This window comes from Hippoglossus hippoglossus, chromosome 9 (genome assembly GCF_009819705.1).
Source record: "Hippoglossus hippoglossus isolate fHipHip1 chromosome 9, fHipHip1.pri, whole genome shotgun sequence".
NCBI classification, from domain to species: domain Eukaryota; kingdom Metazoa; phylum Chordata; class Actinopteri; order Pleuronectiformes; family Pleuronectidae; genus Hippoglossus; species Hippoglossus hippoglossus.
In genome coordinates this window covers 24,198,378-24,215,625 of record NC_047159.1, presented here as the reverse complement: position 1 = coordinate 24,215,625, position 17,248 = coordinate 24,198,378, and the positions used below count along the sequence as shown (strand labels likewise).

The 17,248-nt window shown below is 41.7% G+C and overlaps 2 protein-coding genes across 3 annotated transcripts in view; both read left to right on the top strand.

The window, feature by feature from the left end:
- Positions 1-3,560, top strand: part of gcn1 (GCN1 activator of EIF2AK4) — a 34,369-nt gene extending 30,809 nt beyond the window's left edge. The window contains exons 52-57 of the mRNA XM_034595131.1: positions 53-167; positions 508-604; positions 960-1,108; positions 1,453-1,563; positions 2,572-2,793; positions 2,895-3,560. Of these exons, the coding sequence (XP_034451022.1) occupies positions 53-167; positions 508-604; positions 960-1,108; positions 1,453-1,563; positions 2,572-2,793; positions 2,895-3,020 (820 nt within the window). The 3' untranslated portion in view covers positions 3,021-3,560. The remainder of the gene's footprint in view (positions 1-52; positions 168-507; positions 605-959; positions 1,109-1,452; positions 1,564-2,571; positions 2,794-2,894) is intronic.
- Positions 3,561-4,104: 544 nt separating this feature from the next.
- Positions 4,105-15,883, top strand: rab35b (RAB35, member RAS oncogene family b). Of its 2 annotated transcripts, XM_034596067.1 has the most exons (6): positions 4,105-4,446; positions 6,818-6,868; positions 6,962-7,085; positions 12,180-12,304; positions 12,432-12,556; positions 13,484-15,883. In XM_034596067.1, exons 1-6 carry the CDS (start codon positions 4,395-4,397, stop codon positions 13,610-13,612), a joined length of 606 nt encoding a protein of 201 aa, XP_034451958.1. In that variant the 5' UTR covers positions 4,105-4,394; the 3' UTR covers positions 13,613-15,883. The 2 variants fall into 2 exon arrangements, with proteins under 2 accessions (XP_034451958.1, XP_034451959.1); XM_034596068.1 differs by lacking the exon at positions 12,432-12,556 and having other exon boundaries at positions 4,116-4,446; positions 13,484-13,590.
- Positions 15,884-17,248: the final 1,365 nt, after the last annotated feature.

Genomic DNA, 17,248 nt, shown 5'->3' with positions numbered 1-17,248 from the left:
TTATAGCTGTTGTCATGCTAATTCCTTTGTTGTGCTCTTTGCCCCGTAACAGGGAGACTATGCTCCAAGCCTTGAGGTTTGTCATCCAGGGGGCCGGGTCAAAGGTGGACCCAACCATCCGCAAGAACATTACCACCACATTGCTAGGCATGCTGGGACATGATGAGGTATGACAGGAGGAGCAGATGTCTTGCAGCATAGAGTCGAGCTAAGACTTTTTTTTTTACATCTGTTGCAACGTGCCTGTTTTTTTTACCTCAGGGCCAGTAATGGTTATTGAATACTTAATACGGAATAAGTAATTATCAGTTAAATAAAGTATAAATGTATAAACACGGAAGAAATTTCACAGAGAGATGTTCAGTGCTGTCCTTTTCTCTTTGATCAAAGTAGAAAAACGGAAGTCAGACAGAGAGGATGTGGTTTTCTAAAAGGCGGTTTTGAGCCTACATGTCAGTTTGAGAATAAATGACACTGAACCTTGTTCTGTCTGGTGTGCGTGTGTAGGATGCAACTCGAATGGCGTCAGCGGGCTGTGTTGGTGAACTGTGTGCTTTCCTGTCAGAGGAGGAGCTGCGGAGTGTGTTACTTCAGCACATCTTAGGTTGGTATCTATATGCCACATCACCTTCAGTCGTCCAGTTTAACCAATAATGTCTTGTATGTGTGTATAGTGATGATTTGTTAATTGTTAATATTGTTCTCAGTAACACTGACAGCTTTTTATTACCAATGACATGTTGCATAGACTGAACCTGCTTAGTTTCAAAAAGTATTGTTCATCTATTATTTTAAATATCTTTATTTAACAGGATATATTTTTGTCTAATACAACTCTATCAATAAAGCTTAACAAGTCCTGTGTGTGTTTTACCTCTTTTTCTGCTCCTCTCTATTCATCAGTTAAACATTGAGTTGTGTAAATTAATAAATACATTTATTTTTATTTCTATCTGTAGCGGACTTGTCTGGTGTGGACTGGATGGTGCGTCATGGTCGGAGCATGGCTCTGGCCATAGCTGTCAAGTCTGCTCCTGAGAAGCTGTGTGGGACGGAATACTTTGACACTGTATCTGAAACCATTTTGACCAACGCCACCGCTGACAGGGTGAGGAGGAAGTTTGAGTCTGGTCCTCCGTTCTTTGACAACACATTTCTCACATTAAAGAAATTGTTTTATATTTTTAGGAATATGGTTATTTATATGTTGTTTTATTACAAGAGATGTGCTCAACAATTTATTGGCGGGAGCCTTGTTACCACAGGTTACTAGGCAACCAGCAGAGTCAAGAAAGTCCCTTCCATCCAATAGCTGTCCTAGCCCATAATCCATAATCAAACCTAATCCATTAATCAAATGAGTAATAACGCTGGTAATCATTTTTCCTAAATAAATTGTACATCAACCTAGCTCTTTTCTCTTTCAAAACATGTTGTTCTCTGCTCTTCCAGATCCCCATTGCCACCAGTGGAATCAGAGCGATGGGATATCTGATGAGGCATCATCTCAGGACAGAGGGAGGCAGTAATATTTCCCAACGCATCATCACACAGTTAGTCAAGGTAAAGCAAGAACCGTTTCATTCAGCTGATAATCACAGGCTTCCCTTACTTCTACATGCTAGGAAGTGAGTGTCATTGATAAACTATTTGCTGCACCCTTCATACTACGATACGAGGGGTTATTTGAATAATATTCTCCTTTGTCAGTTGTTTTTCTCTTTACTCGTCTTTTACCAGGTTAGGATTGCTCATATGTTAATAGTATCATGAAGTTTTAATTCATAGATTTAAAAGTAACATGATGGTATTTAACCTATTCTGCCAAAGAAAATACCAGTCCACTGAAATCCATGTATTCTTTCTTTGAAGCCTTGTGAACTTGAGTCAGATATCAGTCATAATTTATTAATTACACAGAGTGTTTAGTTGTTAAGTAAATCTTAATAGTAAGATAAAATAAGATAAAGCTTTTTGATCCCACCCCAGGGAAATTCACTTGTTACAGCAGCAGATAGTCAGAATGATGTAGATAAGAGAATAAAAAAGGCAATAAAATGAAAATAAAAAATCGAATAAAAATGCAGAGAATATGTACAAATCACTACGGACGTGAACATTGTTTATAGAGAAATGTACTACTAAAATGATTGCACGAGGATGTATACTGTATTTGTGCGTTAGTATAATGAGATTTTGAAATTGTGTGTGGGTGTGGGTGTGTGTGTGGGTGTACGTGCGCACTTATTGTGGGTGAATTTCACAATAAGTGGCATACTTCCGGAATAATATATATTTGGTATACGTTATACAGATAATGAAAATAGTGCATGTAATGGTGGGTAGTGTGTGTTGTGATATTGAGAAACTGTGCAATAGCAGGTGCAACTAGCTGCAACTCCTGCAGCGCCATCTTGTATCTTATTAGACGGATTGACCAAGTAGATTTCATTTAAGACATGAAGCTATAAGAGTTTGAATGAATAAATACAGGGACGAGTACCTGCTTTCACAGTGTGTAATCTATGGAGGTTTTGTAATATGACGTCTGCTGTCTTTATGGCCACACAGTGTCTTCAGAATCAGTCCAGTGACATCAGACTGGTGTCAGAGCGGGTGCTGTGGTGGGTATTCAAAGACCCGGCTACGCCCTCAGTGGAGGCCAGTCTCATCAAGCCTGTGCTGAAGAGTCTGCTGGACAACACCAAGGACAAGAACACCAGCGTCAGAGCCCAGAGCGAACACACCATTGTCAACCTGCTACGACTTCGCCAGGGAGAGGAAACCATGCAGGTCAGACTGCAGACCATCTCTAGTATAATTTACAAATGGAGATGATGTACATTAGAAAAGACTGTTGTTCTCTTTTAACTTGTTCTCTTCCTTCACTTCAGAGTATTACTGCCATTCTGGACTCTGCAAGTAACGACCTACTGTCTGAGTGTCACCGCCGGTCTTTGAAGAAAATCGCCAGCATGCCAGACTCTAACGAAGAGATAGATGACACCATCCTAACATGATGGAGCAGGACTGAACCATGAAGTGACATCTGGAGAAATCAACAGAAGCTTGACTAACATGTAAAACAAGTCTCCACTGTTTAAGAGCCCCAGACACACTCGCCACACGTGCCCATGTTGCCTTTCATGGACAAAGGCTGAGATGGGTTGCTTTTTGACTGGCTTCCCCCAACAAATTTCTTTTTTTTTTCTTCCTCACATCATTGTTTTAGTGGCATTTAAGCCCGATTTATAACTTTGTTCTTTTATCTCACACTGTGCAGGTTACTCCCCTGTAATTAATGAAATTAGGAAGACACAAGGCCAAATTCTTTTTTTGACGTTTGTATTTTGCTACTTATTTTACCAAAAATGATTTCAAGCAGTCAAGACATCACTGTAATGAAGTGACACCCCTATCTTTAGCTTTTATTTGGATTTTGTGTGAGAGTTGTTCAGGGTCAAAAGCAGCCTCTTGTAAGAGTACAAAAATACATGCTTACGTCAGTGATACGGTTGTAAAAAGGCAATACAAAATAAAGAGATCTTGATTTCACAATGTAGTGTGTCATTGTATTTTCACTCAATTTTATACAGTGTGTGTGCAATTGAGGATTCAGAATAAAAACGGGGGGAGGGGGGATGTAAGGAAGTTTGGCACTTGAGTGTCATTTTGACATGATCTTGTTTTTGGCTCTAAAAGCATCATCACCACGAGAAGTAAACATTAACATCTGTAGGAAAAGGTTTTTCAAATTGTCACATTCCTTGGACATATTAACCATATCCTCTCATGTACCCTTAATGTGATGAGGATGAAGTGAACTTAACTTATAATAGAGATGATGGTCATCAATGTGTGATAGATGGATGCATGGATATAGTGCAAAATGAGAATTAGTGCAAGAATACTTAACTTAAAAATGACTACTACAGCTTAACTTAAGTGAAGAAAACGTCACCTAAGACCAAACAAAGTATTTCTATTAGTACATGTTATTATAAAGACATGTGTATCGTGTAGTTGGGAATCAATGGGAGGACCCTGCCCTCCAGCAGCATGGGTGTGCTTCATCAATGGGACGGCACGGCCGGGCTGCAGCCGGAGCCTGCGCAGTGACGCCGGGTCAGAGTTGGGTGCAGCTCCAACAGAGAAGGAAGCGGAGTTTCCGGCTGTTTGCAGCGGAGGGAGAGGATTGCTGACGCCGTGAAACCCCGATAAAAAACGCCGCCGGCTCGGGGGTTAAGAGTTTGTGGCATTTCTAGTGGTCGTTTTCTCTCGTATCGTGGGATTCTGGGGGGCTGGTGAGTTTTTATTTCCACGGGCCGAGGGGGTCGGGCAGAGAACCGAGCTACGAAGCGGCACACGGCGGGAGTGAGCCACTAGCTACCGGCATGGCAAGGGACTACGATTACCTCTTCAAGCTGCTCATCATCGGTGACAGCGGTAAGCCGACGCCGAGGATGCGGGACGGGAAGTGGGCCTCGTCCTGTTTTTGTACAGGGGGGGAAGCAGAAATGCAATTTGAAGCCCCGTGTCTATCTGTCTGACACATTTACTACTTATCGTATGTTAGTTTGATGAATGGAATTTATATGTGAAATGTACACATCCGCCATATTTCTGTGGCGGTGACAGGGCGGAGGTTGTGTGTCCGGGCATGGCAGCGATCAGGCCGGATATCGCCTCCAGATCACCAGCGTTTGACTCGAAGAATTTCTCTTCCTGTGCTCATATCGACTCAGACAGTTATTATTGTTACACAACGAAGACGCACTGGGAAATAAACCACTGTATGGGGGTCTCACACTCTTTAATGTGGCCTCTTGTTTGTAACCCCTGCTAGCCTAGCTAGCTAGCTGGAAGGTGCGCTAACAGTACACTGGTTATAGGGCTAATGTGAACTCACGGTAGCTGCACTCAGAAGCTGGTGTTTTAATAAATTTGAGCTCTACGTACATCAGCTAGAATGTCTTTATTTATATTTCTACTGCACAGTAGTTAAGTAAATTCAATGAGATTAGGTTAGCAAGATACGTTTTGTTATTTAGCATGCTAGTGCTAGCTGCTTCACAGTGGAGGAGTGCTGCACTGCAGCCTCTGGTTTGCATCTTTGCATCCAGTCTGTTAAAGTGTGGTGAAGTGACACTAATCAAATGCTCATTCACAACTGTAATATCATGAAGGTAAATGCATATGTGTGCTGGCCTGCTGAGAGACGACCTGCTCTGTGTTTACCTTAGCTGTGTTATCATGTTAAAGCCTGGTGTCCCAGGTAGATGCATATTTAAGATCTCTCTACTCCTGATAAGGACTGCTCTTCTTCCATCTCCCCCATTAACATGCCTTTTTAACACGGCTCCACCCTCAGTAGAAGTGGATCCTCCTCCTGCAGGACCTCTTTGTGGGGAAATGATCTTTGCATTCATTGACAGCCCTGATCCTGGCACTACCCCATCAGCTGGCTGCTCACAGTAGAGGGTCAGGCTGCACAGCAAGTCCTTCACTGCCACTCGCACACAGAGGCCAGTGTCCCGCCCAGCTGCAGCGTGGAAATACAACTGTCTGCTGTGATGCACCAAGTTCATTTAGGAAAGATGTTCTCGACCCTGTAAACAGAAGTGCTGCTGAGAATCAAGACATTCCACACTCTGGATTACCCACACTGCACTGAGGCTGGGTTTTTATCACTTAGCCTCTGGCCTGTCACAGTAGGACATGCACATGACACATCTGCTCACAGAGAGCAGTCTGACACTAGATCAGTTATGTAATGATATTTCGTCAAGCACCTAATCGAACACATAAGATGCCACTCCTCTGCAAAACCTATGGAGTACCATGAAGATGCACAAGTTCCAGGCCACAGGGCTTGAAAATGGAAATGAATAGTTCTTTCACTGTCAAGCTGGAGGTTTTATTTTCGGGATAGTTTTTGGAGAGATAGAATGAACGCAAGCTTCTCAAGTACAAAAATATGATCTCTCTCTCTCTCCTGCTTTGAAGCTTTCGTTATTGTTTGTTTGAACAAAACACTGCAGCATGGAGCCCACAGGAACCTGAGAGCTTTTTATGTTGCGACCAATCAAACATGAGATGACAATAACACAATAGGTAGGCGAAGAAACAGGGCTGCAGGGTGAGTCGCTCCCCCGGCTGGGCAGCAGAGTCACTTCCTAACTTCCAGTTGTTACCTGACAACTGATCTGTCGAAGACACAGCACTCCTTCTCATCTGTCTTCTTTTAACTCCCACTCCCTTTACCCCTCTGCTTTCCTCCTACCTAAAACCTATTTATCATGCTCGATAATTTTAGGGACTCTCTATTACTTGTTCCATTTAGTTGTCATGCCTGTGTGGACTTCGACTTGAGCCTTTCATGTTGCTGTTGTTACATCTGTAATAGCAATGATTAAGCTTATGTCAGCACAGTCAAGATGCTTTAAATGAACACTAAAGGTGCTGCCTTGTTAACCTTAAATCCATCATCCTGAACAATTTTGTCTTTATAAAGCACAAAATCTGTGGGTACACGAGGATTACAGCAAATGTTCAGGTTGACATCTTGTTTTGGTTTACAGTCATCACATGGTGGTAATCTCTGGTAACTAGGATATAATTAGAAACTAAACTTAAGCCATATGGGAATTTTCTCTTGTGTGGGCATAAAACCTTCCAAACACTCAATAAATGTGTTATTATACAATTGCAATATTTTGTTTTAGTCAGAATTGAAATATTGTAAAGAATGCACCCTTGTTTTTTTGGAAATCTGTGGTTCTCTTAACCTCATCCTGTGCTTGTGTTTCCTCCTCAGGCGTGGGGAAGAGCAGTCTCCTCCTGCGATTTGCAGACAACACATTTTCAGGTGTGTGGTTCTGCCTCACCATATTTTAAAGACTTCTTGCTCTAAATTTGTGGGTTCATTAACTTGATTTTGTGTTTGTATGCCTGTTTACAGGTAGCTATATCACCACGATTGGGGTGGATTTTAAGATCCGAACAGTGGAGATCAACGGGGAGAAGGTGAAGCTACAGATCTGGGATACAGCAGGGCAGGAGCGCTTTCGCACCATCACATCCACGTAAGTAAATTCATACTCAAACCTACAAACACACAGACCTTTCAGGTGAAGCTGTTCGTTTTCTTTTCAACAACTGAATCTGAAACTACGTCTTTGTGGTCCTCAGATAAGGTATTATATTTGAGGAAGCAGTTTGTCGACAACTAGGATAAATCGGTGCTGCTCTGTGAAACTGGGTGGAATTCCCCGCAGATCCTAATTACAGATGTGAGAAGGAGGCTCCTGGTCTCAGGCTGTAGTGCTACATGACAGCAACGGCTGGGTGGATTTACCCTCTAATGCTTGAAGTATGTGTCACACTTTTGTCCAGTGTTGAATCGTAGCCATGTGGCTCAGCGTTCACACTGATGTCAGGCAAATTCTCCTTTTTTACTATCAATGATTCACATATATAGACTAGGGCTGGGCGATATGACTTCATATCAATATTACGGTTACTGACTATTTTGACCTCAATTACGATAATGAACAATTCATTTTTACACTATCAGTGCCAGTCAACAAGACACCCTGCTCCTCTGCTCTTTTATTATTGTTCACATGTAGAACTGATCTTTATAATAACCTGCTGAACCATCAGATGTATTTAGTTATTAATCGATGTTGTCGGATCATGAATCCTGGTCGTTCCGGTCACTTTAACCCTGATGTTCTGGCTGTGCGCATCTCGTTTCGTGTCGTCTGTGGCAGGTGAACGCAACATGTTGGACTTTTTACAATATCGCCAGACCCAAGTTCACAACTTTTCAAAATACACGCTCTGTAAACTGCTCAATGCAAAGCCTTACATAAAAAACAAACGAATGTTGTGCTTTTACTTTGTAGATAGATTGCTAAAGGGGAACTGATTTTATGAATTTTGCAGACATGATGGAAATTAACACTGGAAACTCACGACAATGTCTGTGTCAGTTTGGCATTGATTTTGACCTGTGGTTTGACCCAGTTACCAGCCGTTGCAGTAGTATACCAGAGGACATAGTCTGTGGGCCGAGTTCTTCTTCTGACTGTTAGCACACTGCCTGGCCTCCATTGACAGCTACAGAATGCTGGTAACCTGTTGATTTGAATTGTATTAATAGTGAATGTATTGCATGTGTAAATTGCACCAAACCTTGCACAGCACTTCTCTGGACAATTTACAGTAAACATGCCAAGTGTGAAGTCGATAAGATGGACGGTTCATGAGATGTGCATTACATATACAGACAGACAAACGTTGGTGTTATTAGTAGGTAGATACAATGTCGTGTTTTGGTCTCTACACCTTTAAGTGCAGCACTCAGACTTGGTGGGTTTCTAATGCTAGATTTCAGATTTAATCAACTCCCATTATTCTTGTTTCATGTTGCTACACAAAAGTTCCCACTCATCCCACACATGTAAAACATGAGGCCTGTGACCGCAGAGGGTTGTTATATTTAATTCACTATCTGTTCACTTTGCTGAGTCACAACACAACTCAAACGCATGGTCGCCCGCCTGCTTCACTTTAAAGGAAACACTTTCGCTGTTGGGCAAGATTTGAAAACATACACTACATCGTTCGCCTCGTCTCCTGCAGTTCACAGCATGATGCTAATGAATGAAATTGGATTACATCCCATTCGTGTAAGGTTCTAATGGGTCACTGGAAGATGCAGAAGCAATTAGCTTCCTGCTGACTGGGTCTAGATCTCTGGCCAAGAAAAGGCAGTCAGTGCAAAATGAATGAGGTTTTTAAATATTACAAATATTTTTTCAGGGGAACATCTCTGTCCTACTGCTTTATGATTGACACATTTTCACGCTGTCATGACTCCTAGTTATGAAAGTAATCATAGTAATGTTTTTTTTAGGACTTTTTCACTGAAACCGCTGTATATGAAAATGACAGCCGTGAGAGTAATGTGAGTGAATCAAAGCGCAAAGTTGTCGACTGTCGAATCAAAACAAAACACTGTTTGACTTTGACTGGAGCAGACAGACATATAAAGCCATCATTGTCCAAACCTTGCGAGGTTTGTTCTGAACAAGACCGAGACACATGTTTGAGAGTTTCTATGACGTACACTGCTGCAGTGAGGACGATCAGGGCACCAGAGTCACCCAGAGAGCTCGAACGTCTGCAGTGCTGATGCTTCAGCCCCTGGGGAGTACGACTCTCCTGTCAGTTGTTCTGTAGGAATCCCTCCACCAACCAGGCGGCTGACTTAGACTGATAGAAGACTGGTAGGCTGCTGAAGTAGAGTGGCATGGTGCCTCATTAGGTCCTTAATGAATTTCACTGGAGCTGGGTCGTGGGCTGAGACCTGCTCAATCCACTCAGGTGGCCTGGAGTGACCTATAAACATTAATGTAGTAACCAAATATTTTCTGTGTAAAAATATAATGGAGTAATGGGGCTCTGTTCGACTCCCTCTCTGTGTGTGTTGTGATCTGAGCTTGTCTGTCTATTAACTCACTGGCCAATCCTGCATTCATGTGCATGTTAGTGCACGACTCCCTCTCTGTGAAACGGTTCCTCATGCTTATTAAGCGAGTTTGCTCCAGCTCTGATCAGCACGATGTAAATTAACACTCAGGTTGATATTCTAATTTTCACCCCTCTTCTGGCTGTGATGTTGTTTCAGAGACACAAACACTGTTTACACTCCTGTCACTTGCTCACTACAGTGCTGTTGAACCACAAACAATGTGGGTACCCCTATAATGTCTGTGGGCTACACACAGCACAGCTATGCTAACAGTACTACCTTGCTAACTAGCTGCTAGCTGCCATGCGGGCCAGTGTGTTTTTAAAAAATAATAAAAAGGATATTTACTGGCTGATGCATCTCATACATATATGCTCAAACACTGACAGGAGAACCAATATGTGAATGGGACGTGACAGATTCATTTGAGCAGTCTGCACAGCCGTTAGCTGGATTGTTTGTCTCTCCTCTGCACTTTATTCAGTTGTGCTTCTGGTTGTGTGTTTAGGAGCTGCTTTCACAAGTGGTCAGCTGTAAGTACAGATGTGAACACACCAGGGACACATAGAGGAATCATTTGACATCCAGTCACTCAGACAGACCGCGCTTGGAGGTGGTCTGGGGGTCTTATTATTTTCGCTGTGTGACCACAAGTACATCGTGGGCCACATATGAAAGACTGTCTTCTCTGCTGATGTCCTCTGACCCCGCCACAGTTTCACAACGAATTACAATTTTTACACGTCTCCGCGTGTACATTTATTTGCAGCCACCTTTATAATATCAGCACTGTGAACACCAGATAGAGATTTTTTTTTTTTTACTATTTTAAATAAGTAAAATCGTATCCCATTGCACAGCTGTGAGCAGAACATTGATTCCCTCAACCACTGTTTGCCCCACTCCCTCTTTCTCTGTCTCAATCTCACTCACTCACTCACTCTCTCTCTCACTCGCATACATACACATTGACAACATGACCTGCTTGTCAGTCAGCCGGAATAAAAACATAATTTAGTCTAAACAGAAATGACTTGTGTTAATTTGCATGTAGAGCTGGGAGGTGAGATCTGACCAAAAGTGGTCCCAGGAGATGCAAGTGGGGGAGCATTCTAATCCCAGCTGTGAATCCAGAGATTCCTTCAACTCCGAGTCCACTTCACTCAACCCGCTTTCTGAAACAGGGCTCAGGTCAGAGTATTAAACCCATAGGGCGTCATGGTGCTCTGTTGATGGATGATTTCTGAGTGAGAAGTCTGGTTTATTAACATTTTATTACCCTGTTTGTGCTGTTTTACTACAGAAATGGTGACTGCTTGGGGCCCATGTGCCTGTGGTGTGTGTTTATGGGTCTCTATTCATTTGCACTTTACACACACAGACAACCAGCCGTCCCGGCTGTCTGGTTGCTCATTACTGCTGGACATTGGGGACAACACCATATCCCCATGCTGTCTCGTCAGGCAGCCACACACACACACACACACACACACACACACACACACACACACACACACACACACACACACACACACACACACACACACACACACACACACACACACACACACACACACACACACACACACACACACACACACACTCTGTTAGCCTGACGAAAGGTTCTTTGTGTTTGCTCAGTCTCGGTGCAGCTATGTTAGAGATGCTCACAGGACCTGGCCACAGGTTTACAGTTCAACTGTCTGGTTGTCTTTCTCTGGTTTACTTGTTGTGTTTGTCAAGCAGCCACACACTCTGTATTGTGTACTTCAGTGTTGCATTATTGAAGCTATCATTTCAATTGACTTACTCTGAGAGCACAGTCCATTGACTCAGTCTGGACAATAAGACATTTCTGTTAATCTGCTGCACTTGCTTCAGACTCAGGTCGTTTTAAGTAACGGCATCATTAGTTTGCGTTGTCGGGTATTTTTATTACAGTTTTAAGATGATGTGTCATCCTAACTGAGTTTTGTCTCCTCCTGCTGGACGTCAACATGCGTCACCTCAGTGGTAGCCAACCTTTATGTCAGATTAAAAACCCCACAGACCCGACACATCAACTCAAGTACCCCCCATCCAGTCCAGGACTCATGTTCCAAATGTGTCCACTGGAATAGATCTTGAAGTTGCTGTCATTTAACAACTGATGATACAAAAGTGTATATATATGGATTATCATACAGTATTTTTTTCATGCAGTTGAGCTGTTAATGATTTGTTCAGTTGTTAAGTCTGTTAATTATATTACCTGTTATCAACTTCTTATCCATTGACTTTCGCTAACTATCTGCCATTTGCTCTTTGTTACGTTCACCCTATTAATTTATCCATTACTTTGAGTTATTTCCTACTATTTGTTTTCCAGTTATTTATTGTATTTCAACTTTTATCTAACTGCCTTAACCATTCATCTATTACATTTGGTTTTTGCAGTCTGTTATTACTTTAATCTATTTCAAAAATATAACTATATATAACTATTACTTGTAGCTACAGTTTTCACATCTCTGCTAATTTGCTCACTAGTTTTCATTCACTCATAATGATGTGACACAGTACGTGGATATATATTTTTACTCCGGCTGTATAATACTTGATGTTAACGGCTGACTGTGTCTCTCTCTGCTGTGTTCAGATACTACAGGGGAACACATGGGGTCATAGTGGTATACGACGTCACGAGTGCCGAGTCCTTTGTCAACGTCAAACGATGGTTACATGAAATCAACCAGAACTGTGACGACGTGTGTCGAATATTAGGTGAGTGTGCTCTTATTTAGTGTTTTCAAAATCACCTTGACTTTCTCAGCTTAAAAATAGACTCTCTTTTTGTGTTGACTCAAGAGTTTTCCTGCTGTGTCATCCTGGCAATATTTTCTGTTTTCAGTGGGAAACAAGAACGACGACCCTAACTCGAAGGTGGTTGAGACGACTGACGCGCAGAAGTTTGCTGAGCAGATGGGAATCAACCTGTTTGAGACGAGTGCAAAAGAGAACATCAACGTTGAAGAGGTAACTCACTGTTTGTGTTGTCACTGGCTCAGACTGCAGTGTTTGTGTGGAATGGTTTCTCTGATGTGTAGAGCAGCTCAGATGAAGGCTTGAGTTCAGCAGTGTGTCTGCATCCCCAGATTCCTGCTGATCAGTAGTTTGTCTCAGTTTTCTAAACGTGCAGTGGTTTATTGTACAAATCATTTCTTTAACCCTCTGAACCCCTAAACCCAATGGAGGGTTTAACAGGCTTATGATAAGGTTTATCATAGTCGGATTCTGTGAAAACAGAAAATATCGTTGGACTTTCAAATTTCCAACAGTCCTTGAACAAATAATGAAATCCAAGATAGAGATTGTGACATTTCAGAATCCCTTAATTTTAGATCCCTCATTTAATATTTCTCCAAAATATGGACTCTCTGCACCAACCAGATTCTGTAAAAACATAAAAACAAAACCAGTCATGTGACAGTCAAGTGAAAATTTGAATATGGGTAACTCTTGAGGGCACTTATATTGATATACTGATATTTTTTCATATACATATATAATAAAAAATAATAATTTATGGCATTATAACTGTTATTTATTTATTTATGCTTTTTGAGTTGTTGACAGGATTTTGCAGTTTCAATAGAGTTGCAGGACGCTGTAAGAACCTTTGGGGTTCAGAGGGTCAAAACAAGTTTTGGGGAAATAGGAAATACACTTTGCAACTAACAATAATTTTCATTATCAATTAACCCAAATTTTCTGATCTATCAAAACATTTTAAATTACATTCTCACATACTCCATTTTCCGACTCTGACTTTGGAGTTGTAGATGAGATACATTATATTATTACTAGTGAAGAAAACTTTCAATATCTGTTTTTCGCAAACTGCTGTGTGTGATGTGGCTGATCTGACTGACTGCTGCACTCACATTTGTGCTTCTCCTGCAGATGTTCAACTGCATCACAGAGCTAGTGCTAAGAGCCAAAAAGGAGGTGATGGCCAAGCAGCAGCAACAGCAACAGAACGACGTGGTCAAACTCACCCGGAACAGTAAACGAAAGAAAAAGTGCTGCTAGCAAACTCGAAGCCATCCTCAAAAGGCCGGCGGCATCTTCTTCACACACACACATGCATACACAATGGGACTCAGAGCATCTAAATTAAAGAGCAGATTAAGATTTAATAAATATACAGTGAAAGAATTAAAAAAATAAATGGAAAACATGTCCCCTTTGGACAGACTAATCATGAAGACTTTAAAATAATGTACAGATTTTATCAGATGTCAGATCAAGTTTTATTTGGAATTCAGCAGATGGGCACTATTGACCTGAGGTCCTCCTTTCTTAAAGGATCTGCAAGCTGACAACTGACTGCCATAACTCCCAGATTTATATCCACATAATCTGCATATTCCTCCATCAGTATCTCATCTCTCCTTCTCATTCCACTGCACATGGGACATTCAGAGTCGGCTCAGACTCTGTGCCAGAGGAGAAGGAGGGCTCACCTCGTTTGGATTTATTTGTTTCTTTCTAGTTTTATTTTTTGGGGGGAGGGACAGGGCAGGGGGCTGTCTGATTGGTCAGGAGATGGTCTTTGGATCAAGCGTCTGAGTTAAAGGGGAGCCCTCAACACCTCTCCACAGTTTCTGCAATTCAGACACCTGTGTTACCTCGGCTCACGCTGACTGATCACGAACTGCTAGATTTTGTTTTATTTGACCTGACGGGGAAAAAGAAAATAACATGGATGATGATGATTGGTAGACAACCTTTAGCAACTAATCTGATGGACAGACCTGGGGACTTCTCGTCTTTTATTTTTCTTTGTCTCTGTTTTGCCAAGCTTCCCGCCCTCTCCCCTCTAACCTCTAGTAGTGCTGAGCCAAGAATAATTGATTTTAATTTCATTCTTGTTTGTCTTTTTGTTAAAGTGCATCAGAGCAGATGATCCGCTGGCTGAGCTCTCAGATGTTCAGCTCTGACAGCAGCGGTCACTGCAGTCTTACTTCGCTTTCAATGTTTGCTTTTAAACCCTTTCCTTCATCTTTTTTTTTTTTTTTTTTTTTTTTTTTTTAAAGAATGATACTGCCAATATAGTAAAAAAAAAAATATATCGGGAGCTCAGTGGCGCCTCTCATAGGACTGTTGCCATAGTGGCCCCTGGTCACCCAAGAGGCAGGGTGAATCAGGGTCTGATTGGGCCGTGTTGAGTCCTCAGGAAGCGCTCAGGGCTAAGCCCCCTCCCACCCTCCACCTCTCTAGTTATATATGTCTGCAGCCACCAGCCTTCTTCCCCCGACACCCACATATCAGCACCTCTCACAGCGATGGACTCTCGCCTGTATCTGGTCACTGACGGGGCACGAGGAGGCTCTTACTCTGGAAACCGGCCTCTGGGAGTCACGCCGGTGACCTTTGATCCACATCAAACTTTTTGGGCCTTGATTTTTGAGCATGTAACACTTTGTTTGAAGAGGTATTTAAAGCCTGAAATACATTTAGACTGTGAAGGATTTACTTTGTTTCCTCAGCTTGCAGAATTTTCTTAACAGTTAACTGATGTTAAAAGTCTGATGTCATGTTATATTTGTTCTGCTCTTCTGTCACAACCCCCTGCTACCTGTTCCAGCAGACAGGGTTTTCTGCATCCATGTTGAGAGTGTGACAGACAGTGGGCCTGTTGTTGTAAGAACAAATGGGGATGAACTGCAGCACTGGATCTCAGTGCGTTGGGCCCTGAGCTTCTCTCCCTCTCCACGTGCACCACCAGGGTTTGTCGCAGAGGCATCATACAAACTGACATATTTTTCTATTTTGAATTGGGAGAGTAACAAATGAAAAGAGCTGCACACACTGGCTAAGAATCTGTTGGATATGTCTAGTTGTCATTGTCTCGGCAGACTCTGGCAGGCGGTGTGGGAGCCTGATAAGCGGCGAGAGGTCACTGTGACCTCCGTGGCCCAGAGATGGTGTCAAATCTCACACTTTATGATTTCTATTCATTACGAGTATGTGTATATATAAATATATTTGTGTGTTTATATTCAATATAGAACATACACACATAATTAGCACACCAAACTGTGCATGTGTGAACATGCCCCGTGTTCTATGTTGAAACACACTTGTCAGCTGTGGTTTGCTGTACACTGGAGAAAAAGAGATGTACTATCATTTTTCCCGACATGAATTTAATCAGTAATAAACGTTTTAAAAGAATAAATATTTGATGCATAATGACTGATCTCATGTGTCGGTGATTTGAGGCTTGGTCTTAACTCTTCTTTTTAAACCTGTGTCTTTTTATTTTGATCTTTTCTGTGAATAAAGTTTTATGGGAGGAAGTGTGCATTGGTCATTGGGAACCCTCTAATAAACTGCAAAAAGACAACTTTCTTTTTTCAGTTTCAAACAGGAAGTCAGTCATGTTGAATTCAGAGAGGAAGTAAAGATGCAATAAGACAAAGTAATGACAGGGTTGTTCATGGTAATCACTCACTATCGAGTTATTAATAATCAGTCAAGCAAATGCAACTGAAATCAATATTTTTCAAATATAGATTTTTGATGATGGCAAGGGCTCGTGGATTTTTTATTATCAGGCTCACTGAGAAAATGTTTGAAAACAGCTCCCACACTAAAACCACACCTTAAGACTACTACTACTGCTTGAGTGTTTTCTTAAGCTGTAGTGGGTTTGAGCTCTTCGGGCCACCGTACTTACCAACATCTCTTATGTGAATTTATTCTTTGCCGACGAAGCTGTTCAAGAGCATCATCAGCTTATTTTCCCCGAGTCCGACTATGACAACAGAATAGAGGAAACCAGGTCAGGGGAGACAAGTAGATTGTAAAGTGTTTATTTGTAGAAAAAAATGCTCAGAAAATTGCATGGTAAATATTTTGAATAGTTTGAAGCATTCTGTAACTGAAACAGTGCCGTTAGTCAGAGGTGAATGAAAGCGCTCACACAGAGCACAATGAGCCCAGCCGAAGCACTAACATTCCAAAATAACATCCGACTGAGTGGAGACAAGCAACAGAAAGTGTACACACTCAGTGTGTGTCATTGATTTTGTGTGTCTATGCTGCGACACACACACACACACACACACACACACACTCCACCCTCAGTGGCAGCATCACGATGTTGTAGCAGACGTTGTTTTAAAATGCTGTTGGTACGGTCTACAGTGTCCCAGCAACAGTCTCAAACAAACAAGGAACAGAAACAGCAGTTAGGACGTAATGTGGACAAAAACCAAACATGTTTACAGTGTGTTGTTTTTCTAACAAAAAACGTGAAATGAAAAGAGACTAATTACAGTGTGGTGGTGGTGGCAGCAGCGGCTGGTGTTTGATCCAAGCTTGCAGGAGGAAGAGGCGGCTCTTTCTCTGGGGAAGAGGAACTATCAGAAGTCTCAAACTACAAACACACACACACTTTCTTATTCGACCCATTTTCACACTTTTCAGAAACATGTTCCGACCTATGAGGGAAAAATCATGTTTCTATCTTTCTTTCAAATTTCTGATCACATCCATTCAGACAGGAGCAGTGAAAAAACATTCTAATAAGGCAGACTTCCTACAGAGTTAATGGTTTTATTAATGTTTAATAAATCCTTCACTAATCCTTAGTCCTTCTGTAATTAGAGCTAAAAAGAAGTTTATGATATTTTTTAGGTATTTTAGAATCTTATGTTT